This window comes from Ciconia boyciana, chromosome 8 (genome assembly GCF_034638445.1).
Source record: "Ciconia boyciana chromosome 8, ASM3463844v1, whole genome shotgun sequence".
Classification (NCBI taxonomy): domain Eukaryota; kingdom Metazoa; phylum Chordata; class Aves; order Ciconiiformes; family Ciconiidae; genus Ciconia; species Ciconia boyciana.
The window spans coordinates 61,822,158-61,836,930 of NC_132941.1; the positions used below are offsets into that span (position 1 = coordinate 61,822,158).

Below are 14,773 nucleotides of genomic sequence, written 5' to 3' on the forward strand. Positions count from 1 at the left end.
TTTATTGGGCCTTTGTTTATTTACTAGATGTACGCATGAAACTTGAGGGAGTTGACACAGGCATTTTCAGTGTATTCTTTACACTTGTTCGGAAGATGCCACAATATTCCTGTTTTCCCCACTGGCAGGACAAACAGTGCCTGTGCTCTCCCTCTTGGCTTCCAGGTACCTGCTAGGGCTTTACTTTCTCAATATGGTGTTTGCGTTTCTGAGGACATTTTTTTTCTCAATGTCTTTCTTTTCTCTGTAACAAATCCAGTAGGGAGCTCATATGATATTCAAAAGACCAGTCCTCTGAACTTCAGTAGAGCTACCGCATGCAAAACTGAAGCTGAGCTGTAACCTCAACCTAATAGGGTCTCTGAATACAGCCATGTAATTTTAGTCTGTTGGCTGGTACCATTCATTTCCCGTATCGGATGGAAACACTGGAGTTATTAACCATTTCAGATCTACTGCCAGAGTGTACATGGGGCTTTTCATACACTTCCTTCAGATCTTGTGTTTTACTTACTTGGGAATGCTCCTGACAAGTGTTCAGCTGACATTACGTTAAAATTTTGCACACTGAGTTGTGTTTTTATTTAGCTCTGCTGATTTGCTGTCATTAACAAAATTGTCCAGTTCATGGCATTTTATGCTTATCCTGGTAAATGTCTGGTGAAGTAAATACTGCTGTAAAAGGGCTAAAAAGCCGCCTGTATTCTCCAGCACAGAAGAGGTACAAACCTGTCAAGTGACACTGTCCTGTATTTTGGACTCTTACTCTGAGAGTTGTAGAGTTGTGACGGTGCCTGGGACGAGTCTGGTTCCTCATCTCTTGTCTGGTGCTGACTGGAAATGGCTGTTTGGGCAGGTTGGGCTGCCCAAGCAGTGAGAGCCTTCCCCTGGGAGCTGGCAAATACAGAAGGCGTAGTGAGCTGCCACTGCCTTGGCAAGGGAGCATCCGAGCTGGGCTCTGCTGCAGGGCTTGGGGGTTAACCCTGGCGCAGGCACCCAGCTGGGCACCAGCAGTTCTGAAGCTCAGTCCCTGGGTGAGGCGGTGCCACTGCTTCTCTGGGGGACTTGAGATGACTGTTGAGCAATGAGACACTAGAAATGAGGGTTTGGCTTTCACCAGAAACGAAACAACCCCAAAATTGTAACTTGCTTGGAAGTTTGTGGCTAAACAAAGTGCTGGCTCACTAGCTTTTCCCCTTAGTTAAAAAAAAAATAGAGAGAAAAAAGGGCACATTTATTTTGATGCTGTCCATAAAACAGAATTTAATTTCAGGCAGTCTCTGGAAATGAAATGTGTTTTGTGTTCACTAAGCATCTTTGTTTCTTCTTATCCCAAGAACAATTTACTGTGGGTGCACCCAGAGAGACAGAACCTTGCACATGTATACAGCAACCCTTGTTTTTGTAAAGTAAGCAAACCCTACTGGATTTCCCTTTTTGCAAGCAGAGAAAATAACCAGAAGCTGTTTAAGGTGTGAGGCTAGTGAGGCTTCCACGGAAACACAAAAGCCATGCTGTGGTAGGTGCTTGGAGGCTAGTGTGTTTTAATAGTTCTGTTCAATTTATCTGTTCCTTTTGACCTTAGGACAAGAGGAAGTGGCCTCAAGTTGCGCCAGGGGAGGTTTAGACTGAATATTAGGAAATTTTACTTCACCGAAAGGGTTATCAAGCACTGGAACAGGCTGCCCAGGGAAGTGGTGGAGTCCCCATCCCTGGAGGTATTTAAAAGCCGTTTGGATGAGGTGCTTATGGACATGGGGTAGTGGTGGTCTTGGTAGTGTTAGGTTTACGGTTGGACTCGATGATCTTAAAGGTCTTTTCCAACCTATATGATTTTGTGATTCTGTGACCTCTCTGCCCTGTCACATAGCCAGAATTGTTACATAGCTTCAAGTCATTTGTGCCCCTGGAGTTCAATTCCTAGTGTAGATGATAGTGCGACTGATTTTTTTTTTTTTTTCTCCTTTAGTGATGCGAAACATAACTTGTATGTGGAGCATCTGTTATTTGCTAAAGACGGTGATGCGGAGAGTGATGGTGCCCAGCCCTTTCTGCTTGTTACACATGTGAATTTGAAGTACCCTGGTACCTCCACGGTGGCAAAGGGATAAGCTTATTCATAGGGTTTGGAATGCTGTTTGCTTGGACTTGTACTTTCTGGGCTTAAAGATCCTCACCGCTAATCACATCAGTATTAGATGATGAGCATCCCCACGGCTCTCCACCTCCTCGTCCACCAAGGGGGTCCGTGCAGGCAGAAGCAAAATGGTTAAGTGCACCGATCTGTCGGATGGAGCTGTGCCGGGTAGGGTCCGCTCCCACATTGCCTTGTTTACCTTGGCTGCTCATGATATTCTCCCTACGTTCCTCATGGAAGATTCCATTTTTTGCAAGAGGGATGAGCTCATTTGTTTAAATGAGAAAAAAAGCGGCCATTCTGCTTATTAATCCTCTCTGCAGTCATCCCGATATGCACAACTTGGCTGTTATTAAAGGGAAATGTATGCATGGCATCCAGTGCACACGTGCATTTGCATTTCAAATCAGCTGAGTCAACACAATATAATGGTCCTGCCTGTAGGTCCTTGGGGAGCCACAGTAGCTGACAATGTGTGCTTAAAGGGAGGGTCTGCTTTTCTTCTTCTTCTTCTTTTTTTTTTTTTTTTTTTTTTTTGAAGCCAGTTTCAATAGCCAATAGTCCGGTGTTAGAGGCGCTTGCACCGTAGCTGCTTGGACCACTGATGTTTAGCAGATGATTAGCCTGTCACAGTGGCTGGGATTTTATTTTATTTTATAAATAGTGTTCATCTGGACAAAAAAAAAAAAAAATAACTGGCAACAGTTCAGAGAAGAGAAGCTGCTGCTGAAGTGTTTCTGCTTGTGCTGCCACTGATGCAAGCAGCTGTTTCCATCTGCACTGCAGTATTGCAGCCTCTCCACAGCCAGAGCTCTCGGGGCTCCTTGCTGGTGGGATTACGGAGGAAGCTGGCCTTGCTCGCATCTAGCTCCAGCCCACGGGCACGCTGAGGATGGGAGGGTCGCAGTCTCTGCAGCAGGCACAGACAGGTAGCCTGCACCGGGAACCGTCAGAGGCCATGTAAGTGTGGATTCCCTTTGCTCTCCTCTTTCTCCTCTGCACTGTTGGGCCTGCAGCCTTTCTGCGCTTAACCTGTGCGGTGCATTAAGGAGCTGACTTTTGTGTCTGAGGCCTTTGTTTAATGCTAATTGCATTCAGCTGGAGACATAGTTAAGGTTTTGCTGAATATTGCGAGTTATCTTTTATAATGCTTTCCTAGTATGGAGGCACCTTGCTTGGACTGACCACCGCGATTCATTTGTGTCGAGCAGTATCTGTGTACCATATGTTTTGTCTTTTTATGTTTTGGATGCATAATCAATCAAACACAATGACCATTTCCAGTGAACAAAAACACACCCCTTCCCCCCTCCCAAACCCACCACCTCTGTGTTTTCTGTTTAAAATGCACGGCGTGGAGCTGCATTTCACTGGTTTTTCAGAGCTTCTTTTTGCTTTTCTCTATACAGATACTGTTTTTCAGGTCACATCACCCTTGTCAGCATCCGTCCCTGTCATGGTGTTATACCCTCTGATGAATCATAAGCAAAGGGTCCTTAGATCTCTTCTCACTGGAGGCCAACTCTGAAAGAATCATTGGGGGGAGGGAGGAAAAGGCAAACCATTAGTGGTTATTCAGAACAAGTTATCACTTTTTCAGAGGGCTAAATCATACATGAAAGTGCACAAATATGTATGTGCATGCAGAAATAGCAGAGTCATTTCCCATTTGTAAATAGGATTTTGTCATTTGTTGGTTGAGGATTGATCAGTTTACTTAGCCAACAGTCTTTTCTCCCTAACCCTCCACCTCAGACTACTAAGCTGGCATGCTAGAGCACGGACCTTACCTCTGAATGGATTTTAGAAGAATTGCCTTGTCTCCTATTGTCATTTCAGTTACATAAATCACATTTATCTAACATGTCTGAACACTGAGTTCATTTCTGATCATGTATTTTGGTAAGTTTTAGGTATGTATCCAGTAGGGCTAGTCTACAAACCAGCCTCATGTAGGTCTCTTAAATTTTTTTTTTAATGTTATGTCTGCTTATTAAGGTAGATCTGATTAGAGTTGAGACATCATTTGTATGTTTGAGATAAGTTCTTCAGAGTCAATGGGGAATGATAGAGCAGTAACTGATAGTTTTGCCTCTATAATAGGCCTTACCAGTAGGTATATGCTCCCTATTGTCATATTCCAGTATATCAGCAGATAGCTTTGCTTGATACTGTCTTGTTATATTTGTAAGATACAGGCCTAACAGCATTTCTGCATCCTTTGTTCTTTTGATGTATAGCTTCACCAGTTAAGATTTTTTTTCTATATAGTTCCATCTTATATAGTACTGGCATTCCTATATACAGCATCTATTTTAATGGTATGGTGGAATAAATTAATGCCTCATTATCTTTAAAGTACTGTAAATTACATTTTCATCTGCACAAACTGGTGCTGATTTTTAACAGTGATCCAAGGACTGGCAACAAATGAGATGGAGCTAAAGCAGGGTTCAGTCTTTTTTATCAACGATTTTCACAGCCTTTTAAGAATTCATTCTGTTGAAGAACATATTGATCAAGGTGTGTATATATATGTATATATTTTGGGGGCACATGAGTAAATTATATTGTCATCTCTTTCAGTGGCTTGTTTCATATATAAATATACTCATCTTTTGCAGTTAGTCATTCTTGTGGGGTTCAATATGATCCCTTAAGGCCCGACATAATCAACAGATATACTTTTAGCACAGGCGTCGTGCAATAACTGTTGATGTCCTTGGGAAGAGTTTGTGAAAGATATTACTCATCTTGTATTAAATAAATCACTAAGAGAGTGTGCCATTTTCTTCACTCCAGCTACATACTCTTTAAAATAAGATAAGTACAGAGATGCTTCTTTATCCTTGAGAAAGTATGAGCCTGTTTTCCCAAAACAAGAACCTCCTTATCAGATGTCATGGTAATTAGTTCTGGTCTGAGGTTTTGACTTCGTACCCTAATAACTATAACTTTTACCAGTGCTTTTTTAATGAGGTTACATTTAACTTACTTTGCAGACACAAGCAAATTCCTTAATGGCAGTGATAGTTCAGAGGCAAGAACATCTGGCCGTGTCCCAGGCAAGTTGGGTAACTCCCCACGCAGTTACAGCATCCCTGAAGTCATCATTTTATCCATCAGCAGAGGCTGACTGCTTAATGGAGACAGCTTCTTAACAAAGGGAGAGCCGAGTTGTCTTTGGCTGCCCTGAGCTCATTAGATTAGAGGGGTGTAAATCAGAAATCATTACTGAAATGGATTTATGTTAGCATCAAAAAAGTACAGAGACAAACAAATTCCTATATAGCTGCTGGTTTAGGAGTTTCTCCAAAGTGTCCTATGATGGAGTTCTTCGCTAAACACTAGGGAGTCGTAGAAAGAAATTGACGGTAGAATCGATGCTGAAGAGGGGTCTAGGTTAAGATTTTAGAGTGTATCCATGATTAAATATGCTCTTTTTGCATGTGTATGCCAAATTCCCAATTTTAATGTAAATTTGTTTCAGCCAGGGTAAAAGTATTTGTAATAAAACCAGTATTGATACTGACAGCCTGGGGTGTTCTGTTGTTCATTGTGGATTGTTAGCGACTCAGTCACTGGCAGTAGACAATTGTCCTTTTATTTAAAGAAAAAAAAAGTCAATTTTGAATGAGAAAAAAGGGAAAGCCCAAGGGAAGCCCGTGACAATAAAAGTTAACTGCAGATAAAAGCGATGTGGTTCAGACCTCGCTATTGACATTATAAGCACTGTCATGTGCTTTGCAAATTGCAGCAGGCACCCTGGTGGTCACAGATTTAGCTAAATCAAGGGCACGTTTCAATCAGATAATAGGAATGGACTCGGTTGAAATCAAAGCAGATGACAGCACGATGATGTTTAGCGTGCATGAATTTGTTCAGGTGCATATGCACTTACATCTGGTGCAGTCCTGACGGGATCCTTGCATGCGCTGTTCCTGCTACGCTGAGGCACCAGTTTTGTCCTGCTGAGGATGTGAACAGAATTCCGTTTGCCAAGTGCCATCACCTATCTATCAGTGGTTTTCTTTTTAATAGTAATACATTTCTATCTCTTGGTAATACTTTTTAAGTATTAGAAAAGTGGAAATGTTGCTAGGTTTTGAAACATTGGTGGCTCTTAGGCAGCTGTCATCTCTAAATAATTTTTTTTTTCTCCGATGGAAAGGGTTCCTTTCTCCTGAGCACGAACCACACCTTCCTTTTGTGGAGCATTATGGTTGCTGTCCTTGCAGCAACTGGGCAGGATTTACATTCAGTGCCCATTTCTTGGTCAGCCAAAGGGCTGATGATGTGTTATTTCCTCCCATCAGGAGCTCTACACGCTGCTTCTCTAACATTTTCATCCCTTGCCAATCCAAGAGGAAAATGACTGAAGACTGAGCCAGCTCCCACTGAAGTTGATGGTGAAATGCCCACTGACTTCAGTGGGAGCTGGATCGGGCTCCAAGAAAGAAATTGAATGTTACTGATCGTTGGTAGCAGGCCAAGATTTTGGTGCCCTTGTGGGTTGTTTTTCAATATTTCTTCTGCTGCATGGTCCTTTCATGTTTGTTGGTTGCTGGAAGGACTCAGAAAAATTTAAACTGGATTGACTCAGCCTTGTGCATAAGAGATGGGAGCAGCTGTTCCGTGTCTATGTGCGTATATACTCACGTATATATAAGTTATCTGTGCACACGTACAAAAATGCAGCCCTTGCTTGCTACCACATTTTTTATTTTTCTATCTCCCAAACTTAGAAGAATCCACTGTATGGTTCTTAAAAGTTTGAAGGAGATTAGTCTGGTAAAATATTTGCACAGTTTTATATGCTTATACATAGGGAAATCATCTTAATGAATATATAGATGGAAGAGTAGGATATATATATATTGCCAGTATTGAGAAGAATTTGGGTCTTGGGAGGAGGAGAGGCTTCTCTTACTGAGTTGGTATTTAGTCTGAGTTAATCCCTTGACAGATAGTTCTACCTATTGTCAGCGTTCTATGTAAATTTGTTTTCTTCTTCCTCTTATTGACAGTCATCAGTAAGCATCCCCATCAATAAGTAGAGCATACTCTGTCTTCTAGATTTGTCTACTAAATAGGGTGAATTGCTGGAAGATGTGGGGATGTTTTACTTAAGAGAAAATGGACCAGAAGTAACAAGCAAATTCTGTCAAGCTCCCCTGTCTTTCATTCCAGCCTCCCTTATTTGAGTCCAAAGGATCTCATCTCTGAAGTCAATGACAGCTCTTCCTTTGATATGAGAGGTTATTACATCAACTGCTACATCCGTCACTAGAAGTAGGCAGGTCACGTTTAGACTTGAAAACAAAATAAAAAGACCCCAGAATCACTCACCCTTCTATTAGCAAGGCATGCCACACATCTGGCAAATACGTGTATATTATAAAGCTCTCTATAGTGAATGGTGTGCCCTATGCCATGCATAATGGAGCTGCTGTCATCTATTATGTATTATGACATACGGGCAAATTGGAAAATACAAACTGATGTGAAGTAGGAAAAACATGAATGAAAAGGCGTTCCTGCACATGCATTGTGGCTGTCACTTACAGGCAGAACTGTTTCCCTGTTTGCTTTTGCTTTTTGCTTTGCTTGACCTGGCAGTCAAAGTAACTGCTTGTTACTTTTCAATTTAAATCAAAGATGCTCTTCAGTCCTGTGTGTTTCAAGAGGTAATAGCCTGGGTGCTTTTAATGTTTCTCTAACATGATTATAGCACATGGAAAAGTGGTTCTGTCTATTATAAACACATTTCCTTTGTTTTAAGACCTTACACGTATGGAGAGTTTTCGTATTTGCTAATGTCTTAGACACCATTTCCTTATCCATCTCTGATGCTTTGTAAGGATTTAGCTATGTAACAAAGTTCTTATTTAGTCTAGGTAAGCAGGCTTTTCAGTGGCAAAAGGCAGTTGTAATTATAGCTAGAATTTCAATGCAGTTTGTATTTTCTTTGAGAAAGTGGGCGTGTTTGCTGTAAGAAACAAACAAACAAATATATTTTTTACTGTGGAAAAACTTCTAAGAAAAAAAGGTGTCATTTCCCTTCAGATCCTTAAATGCTCTGAAGCAACTGTCTGAATTTAGTAGCAGACTGTGGCTATCATGTTTTGTATTCCTGTTAGCACCAGAGATCCAGCTTAGTGGGGAAAAAAATTGAATTAGTTTCCTTTTTCCACCACAGTCTGAGGTTTCAGAGGTTTCTTTTAAGGCACATTTTGACCTGAGAGCCTTCGTTGATGGCAATCCTAGACAAGATAGTAAGATCCCTCCTTAGCTCTAGAAACCAAAGTGAAGTTTGCAGCATAGACATATAGCGTGTGAACTGAATTTTGGTTTAAGCAAGTGTAGATATCTCTGAGACAGACCTCAGGGTAACTGTAGAGCCGTGTTAATTGTCTGGTTGCATCCCCACAGTACTGTTTGCTCCAGCTCCTCTCCCTCCGCTGCGAGGTCTGATGAGCGAGAGGAATGGGTGCTTGGGAAGCCTCTTGCTTTCCGGAGGAAGAACTGGGGCCGTTGGTTCTGTTGGGATGAAAAGTAAACTTTGGGAAAATCTGGGGCTTTCCTTTTCAAGTTTCTTTGATTTTGATTAAACGGGATCCTTAGAATTATGTTCAAATTTATGAGATAGGGTTTTCCTAAACAAAAGAAGTTTGTTTCTAGGGCTAAATATAGACCAGATTATATCTGAAACCTAGTGGTAGTTAGAATCAAATAAGCTCCTGCTTTTGAGTTTTGATTTCCTTCGGCATAGAAACCTTCATTTATTGGTCCTGTTACTAACAGTTCATTGCTCTCGTTAGAAATGAGTCCAGTGTTGTGCTGGGAAAAGGGTTTGGTTGCTAAAGGAGGGGGAGGATAAGCAAGGAATTTGAATCCCTTTGTCTAACTTCCCAAGTGCAGGACTGTCCCCTTCCGAAGCAGGAGCCTGGGAAGAGAAGGTTCAGAGCCGTTGTTCCTCACCTAGCAGAGCTGCGGGAGGACAGCCGGGGTGCCAGCTGGTGAGGTGCCACTGCAAATCAGGATTCCTTTTTCCCAGCTTGCTGTTGTGCTGAGCAGGCACTTCCCTCAGCCTGGCGTTCCCGCAGCACCTGCTGAAAGGGACGGTTTCGTTGTGCTGGGAGCTGGAGCGGCACAGGATGTGCCCACGGGAGAGGTAAAGCTGAAGTCAATGCGAAATCTCCCACAGCTACACCAGGCTGGAGAGGCAGCAGAAGGATCACACCCACCCCCGAGTCAGGAGATGAAATTGTTATAGCCTGATGAGAGATTTTTTTGGTTGTTAAGATGTTTTTTGTCCTTTGTGCCTATTGCTTCCTGGCCAGGTTTCTATCCATGAAGCTGCTTCATGTGTTGAGGTGGAGGAATAAGGGTTAGCGAGGATCTGTGCGAAGCTCTGCACAGCTTTACAGAGGCTGTGCAGGGGTAAAATAGGCAGAATATGGAGCAGGTTGGGGGCAGAGGGACTCTTTTCTCCCATCTTCCCTTTTAGCAAAGGGACTCCCCACCTCCCTTCTTCCCCACCCTCTGTGTAGTCCTTATCTCCTTTCTGAAAGGAAGGACCATAAGCATTGCAGGAACACAGTCTTATTTCCACATCTCGCTATTTGCACAAATCTCTATGCCTCTCAAGATAAGCTGGTGCCCCAGGGATTACGAGTGTCATATATTCATCTCTGCACTTCACAGTCGCTGTTTTGTCCCTGGGTCCTGCTTTTGAGCAGTGTGGCTGAGCAGAGATGTGGCTCTGGAAAGCCTTGTTGCATTTAAAAGGTAGTTCCAATAAACAAAGCAATTTCAAACCTATGGCTCTGGCTCCCAATGAATTATTGATTATTTTCCCTTGAAGCCATTGCATGATGCTGTATAGCAGCGAGCACAGGCACATGGATGCTTTCCGAGGAGGTAGTTAACAGGATGTTGTTTCCTGAATTAAAACTTTAGAGCTTGTTACCAAAGGCAGAGGAAAGGTATTTGCCATGGGTATTAAATACTTAAACATCAACTACTGATTCAAATACCAATCCCTAACCTAGTAGGGTGAACAAACTGCAGCACTGACTGGGATTATTATGCATTGACTGATTATAACTGTATATGTGGTAAGTATGTTCTACCTTGGATATTGGGGTATCCTGCATCTTTACTGTTTCTTCTCATCCCTTAAGAGATCTATGTGTTTGAATATTTAGCAGCTTGGTGATTTAGGGACACGTTAGTATATTTGCCGTTGTGATGTCTGAAGATGAGTGCCTTAAATTAAATGGTATTTTCCTGTTGTTCCTCTGAGAATGAAGCATCTGCCTGAAAAGAACATAGGGATTAAAAAAATCTTCAATTCTGGGTCCTGTTTCTGTAACGTAGATGTTTTCATTATTCAGACTGAAGCCAGTAAAAGAGAAAGCAGGCTGGCCAGAAAGGATGGGGGTTCACTTCATTATTCATTTATATCAGTCGTGTTGAAAAACATTCCCTGTTAGATCTCAGGAAAAGCAATAAAAAGGAAAAATTTAACATGATGTAAAGCAATATGGGGAACTTCTTGCTAATCAGTTAGAAAAATGATTTAAGTAGTTTGAAGTGCTGCTGTAAGTATGCCATGTTATATCCCTCAGTCTTTTTTTCCTTCAGATGTGGCTTCCCACAGCTTGAGACATTTCTTTCTGGTTGCTGTGTGAAAGCAGGAAATGGCTTTTGTTGGGGGAGTGTGAATTTGGCTTCTGCACAAAATGCTCTAAAAATCACCGAATAAACAAGCAGAAAAAGCAGGAAAAAATAATTCCTTCTTCCCATATCAGTTATGGTAGGAAGATTACTTATAATACAATAGGTTAAAAAACAAAAATCAGCATTATTTTTAAGGTGATTATGCCCTTTTAATTCTCCTCTGCTGCAGTTCTAATCCTGTTATCTAAATATAATCATCCTGTGAGGAAAAATTGGCCTTTTTATAGTAAGTGATTAATGTTTGAGGAATTCTTAAGTTTCTTTTTGCAATCTATTCTAGAAGACACATTTCCAAACTGACCTGTGTGGTTTGGATAACATGCAAGGTATTATTTTCCGTTTGAAAATGGAAGCCATAGCATTTTATTTTAAATATTTTAAATCAGATTCTTGTATCTCAGCTCAGACACTAAGTTGTCCAAGGGCTTGACATTGGAGGCCGAATGTTATGGGAAGAGCAGTGAAGTCGCTCAGTAGAGTTGCATCAGCAGCAGTATGTAACTGAGCCATATTTACCCTTTCACACCAAATTTACCCTGGTGTAAATCATTAACACTTCAGCTGAACTGCCTGAGATGTGCTGGGGCAGCAGAGGACATTAAACCCTTGGGCTCACGGCGTGGAGGAGAAGCAGAAAGCTGCACAAAGCAGGGGAACGACTCTGGCTGCTTCTGAGCATGATGCAGAATGATCTTCCTCCCTTGTGTCCCTGAATTAAACCATGTGCCTGTCATGACACATCACTTGTGGGCTGGGAAGTATCACCTTCAATGTAATAGTGATTATTTTTCTGGGAAGCCATGTTTTCCATGGGTCTTGTAGGAATATTTATGCTGAAATAATATTAAAATCCTTCTCTGGAGAGGAGTGCCTGCCCTGCTTTCTGCACACATCAGTGTCAATATGAGTTCTTGTGTAATTGCATTGCACTAAAGTAGGTCTTTGTCGTTTCAGCGGAATGAGATTTATTTGATAAAAGCTTTATTCTTAAGTGAGAACTGCAAAGGATGCTTCTCTGCCGCGTCGTAGCTCAGGCCATAAAATGAACATGTGACATTTATCCTGCTCTTATGTTGGGCGGAACACCTCTGCTGAGGAAGAAACTGCGGATGATTTTGTGGAATATTACTTTTGCTGCAGAAACCCATGAATGCAAAACATAATTCCTATTTAAACCTCCCAACTTTGATTGGATATGTTCTTTCACAAAAACCTTTTTTTAAAAAATTGCTATCTGTTTTTCTTGTCCTACAATATTGCTTTTGTTAGGGTTTTAACGCATCAGAAAGATAGCAGGACAAAGAATGAAGATACCTAGGAAATTAACTTCATCCGAGTTCAGGGATTTATTCTATAAAATTATTTTAAATTGCTGTCATTGAAGAAGCTGGAGTTGTACCTATTTTTCATTGAGCCATATCCAGTTTCAAAGTAAAAATAAAGAGAAGATCTGTAGGCCAGCAATGATGAGTGTTATAAAGTAAGACTAAAATTATTCTCCAGCATTATTGTTTAATCTGAAATAATCCTGTGATGAAATTACGGTTTTGTTTTGATGATCAGACTTAGCAAGTCAGGAACCTATGAAATATGGCAGCAATGTTGCAATGCAGGTGAGTAGCACAAGGCGTAATTGCCTTTTCTGGTACACACATGATACATATTCTATACATGTACCGTACATATCGGATAGCAGACAAAAGTATTCCTCCGTAAGGTGATGTATTTGCTTAGGACAGACTCAGCGCTAGAAAGCTGTGAGTTCCCACTGACTCCTGGTGTAGCCTGGGGCATTTTGCGTTTCACTGGAGCAGACCCTCAGAGACCAATGCACTCTGGTTTTCCTGTGGCTACCTTGGGGGTACCAAACATTATTTTATTTTATTTGCAAGGCTTGATTCTCATCTCATGTGTGCAAATCAGTAGTAATGTTCCAGATGGGACAATGGTATCGTGCTAGTAGGAGCAGGATTTGAGTGGAAGGCAAGGTTGGTGATCTGACTGTTTCCCTCTCAGCATCCTCTTCTTGTGACCTGTTTTGCAGTCTGTCTCCTCACAGTATAGGTTTGTTGTGAATTTATTTAATCATAGGATAGATGGTCTTGTCACTGAATACCCTTACAACAGTGTGAGAGAAGTCCATTAATAGTTAATGGTCAGAAATGTGTCCTTAAAGGAACTGTCTTGTAAATGAAGTCTGGTGACATGTAAGTGACATGTTTGTACCTCCCCCGGCTCCTGACTCAATATAAGCGTCAGATCCAGCACCGAGAACAATCCCCATGGGGCGAGAGGCAGCAAGGCAGATGGCTTGCAGTGGTCCCTGACAGGTCACCCACCCTTGAGCTTTGGTAGGCCAGGCTAAGGTTGCTGGTTTTGCTCTTCACTGGGCAAAACATTTTCAGAGCTATCTGTACTGTTGAACTCTTTTGAGAAGTTCTATCATTTCAGTGGTGTATTTTATTAGAGCGAAGGGAAGTATTGTTTGTGAGGTTTATGCCTATCACCGTTTGTGTTGTTTTTAATACCATGCATTTAGCAGATCCTTGGATGCTAGGTTTGATAGGTAGACTAATTCAGACACCAAATATTAATATTTAATACCTAAAATAACCAGATAGATCTACTATTGTATCCATGTTTTCTATATGTTGCTGTACAAATTTAATATTAAAATTCAAGATCTGTAGGGATGTTTCATATTTAAAACATGTCGGTAAACAATGACATAGCTAACAATCATAATGTTAAAAGAAGCTAATTATTGTGGAATGTCATGTTAGCCGGAAGTCACTGAGTAGGCAAATACGGTACAAAAATGATAGCATACAAAGTTGACACATCTGATATTATCCTAACCTAGTGCTGGGATGAAACAAATGACCTTTTGTTGTAGCTGTAGAATATTCTTGGTCCTTGTGAGCAGGCCCTTGGGTCAGCTAATGGCTGCTGGCGTAAGTTGGTAACTTGATCTCCAGGAAAGGAATTACCATTTGGGCTCTCGTGGTGATTTTGAATTATGATCCAGAGCTGTATTTGTAAGAGTCTGAAGGACAAAAAAAAAAAAAAGAGGAAAGATTGGATGTCTGTCTGTATTACAGAGTTGTGTAACTGCAACATGAGTGATACCACAAGATGAATTATAAGAGATTGTCAGTAATTGAGCTTTATATAAACAAAAGGAAAAAACCCTCAAATGTAATGTGTGCCAAGCAGTCTCTTTCCCCCCTCTGGACTCTGCATACATCCACAGCAAGAAGCTGTTCATGCCCTTAAGAGATCCCAGCCGGAGTGGATAAGGCAGACTTGTGGTGGATGCAGAAGTGAACTGACCAAGACCACGTATGTGCCGCAGTTCAGGGGCAGAGCTGAGAGCAGGATTGATCTTCATCTGGAGAGATGTATTGCTGAAACATCCTGCTTCAGTGTTCTTTTTTGTTGTTGTTTTTTATTTGGTTTTGGTTTTTCTAAGAACTATATGGAAAAATCACTTTAACCATTGAAAATGGCACCAGGATATCTGCAAAGGTTTTATCAGACTGTTTACAGTGAAAGAGCTTTGACTGAAATTAATGTGCATCTCTGAGTGCCTTGCCTCTCTGGCTTTAGAAACTAAAGCTTAAAGTCACTGAGTGTCTTTTCAAATCTTGCCAGTGCAGTGTATGTGCCTGCTTAAGTAACATGCAAACCAGATTGACCTCAGAAGTATGCAGGCAGTCCTGCATTCTTGGTTCTGATCTCATTAGTAAACCAGATCTGAATTATTCATGCAGGTTTTATGAGGATCATCTCTGAAAATGATCGATGGAGGTGAGACTACAGAACTTATTCCTCCTTTTTATTTCCAGCTCATCTCCCAATGGGTTTTACAAGAATGAAAACCAAAATTCA

The 14,773-nt window shown here is 41.3% G+C and overlaps 1 protein-coding gene across 6 annotated transcripts in view; it reads left to right on the forward strand.

Annotated features, from left to right (window-relative positions):
- TACC2 (transforming acidic coiled-coil containing protein 2) overlaps positions 1 to 14,773 on the forward strand; it is a 90,655-nt gene that overhangs the window by 23,382 nt on the left and 52,500 nt on the right. Inside the window, exon 1 of one of the 6 annotated variants that reach the window (XM_072870863.1) lies at positions 2,836 to 3,097. The exons of the other annotated variants lie outside the window; for them this stretch is intronic. Within the exon in view, the coding sequence (XP_072726964.1) occupies positions 3,030 to 3,097 (68 nt within the window). The 5' untranslated portion in view covers positions 2,836 to 3,029. Of the gene's footprint in view, positions 1 to 2,835; positions 3,098 to 14,773 lie in introns of those variants that run through there. 6 annotated transcript variants of the gene reach the window in all.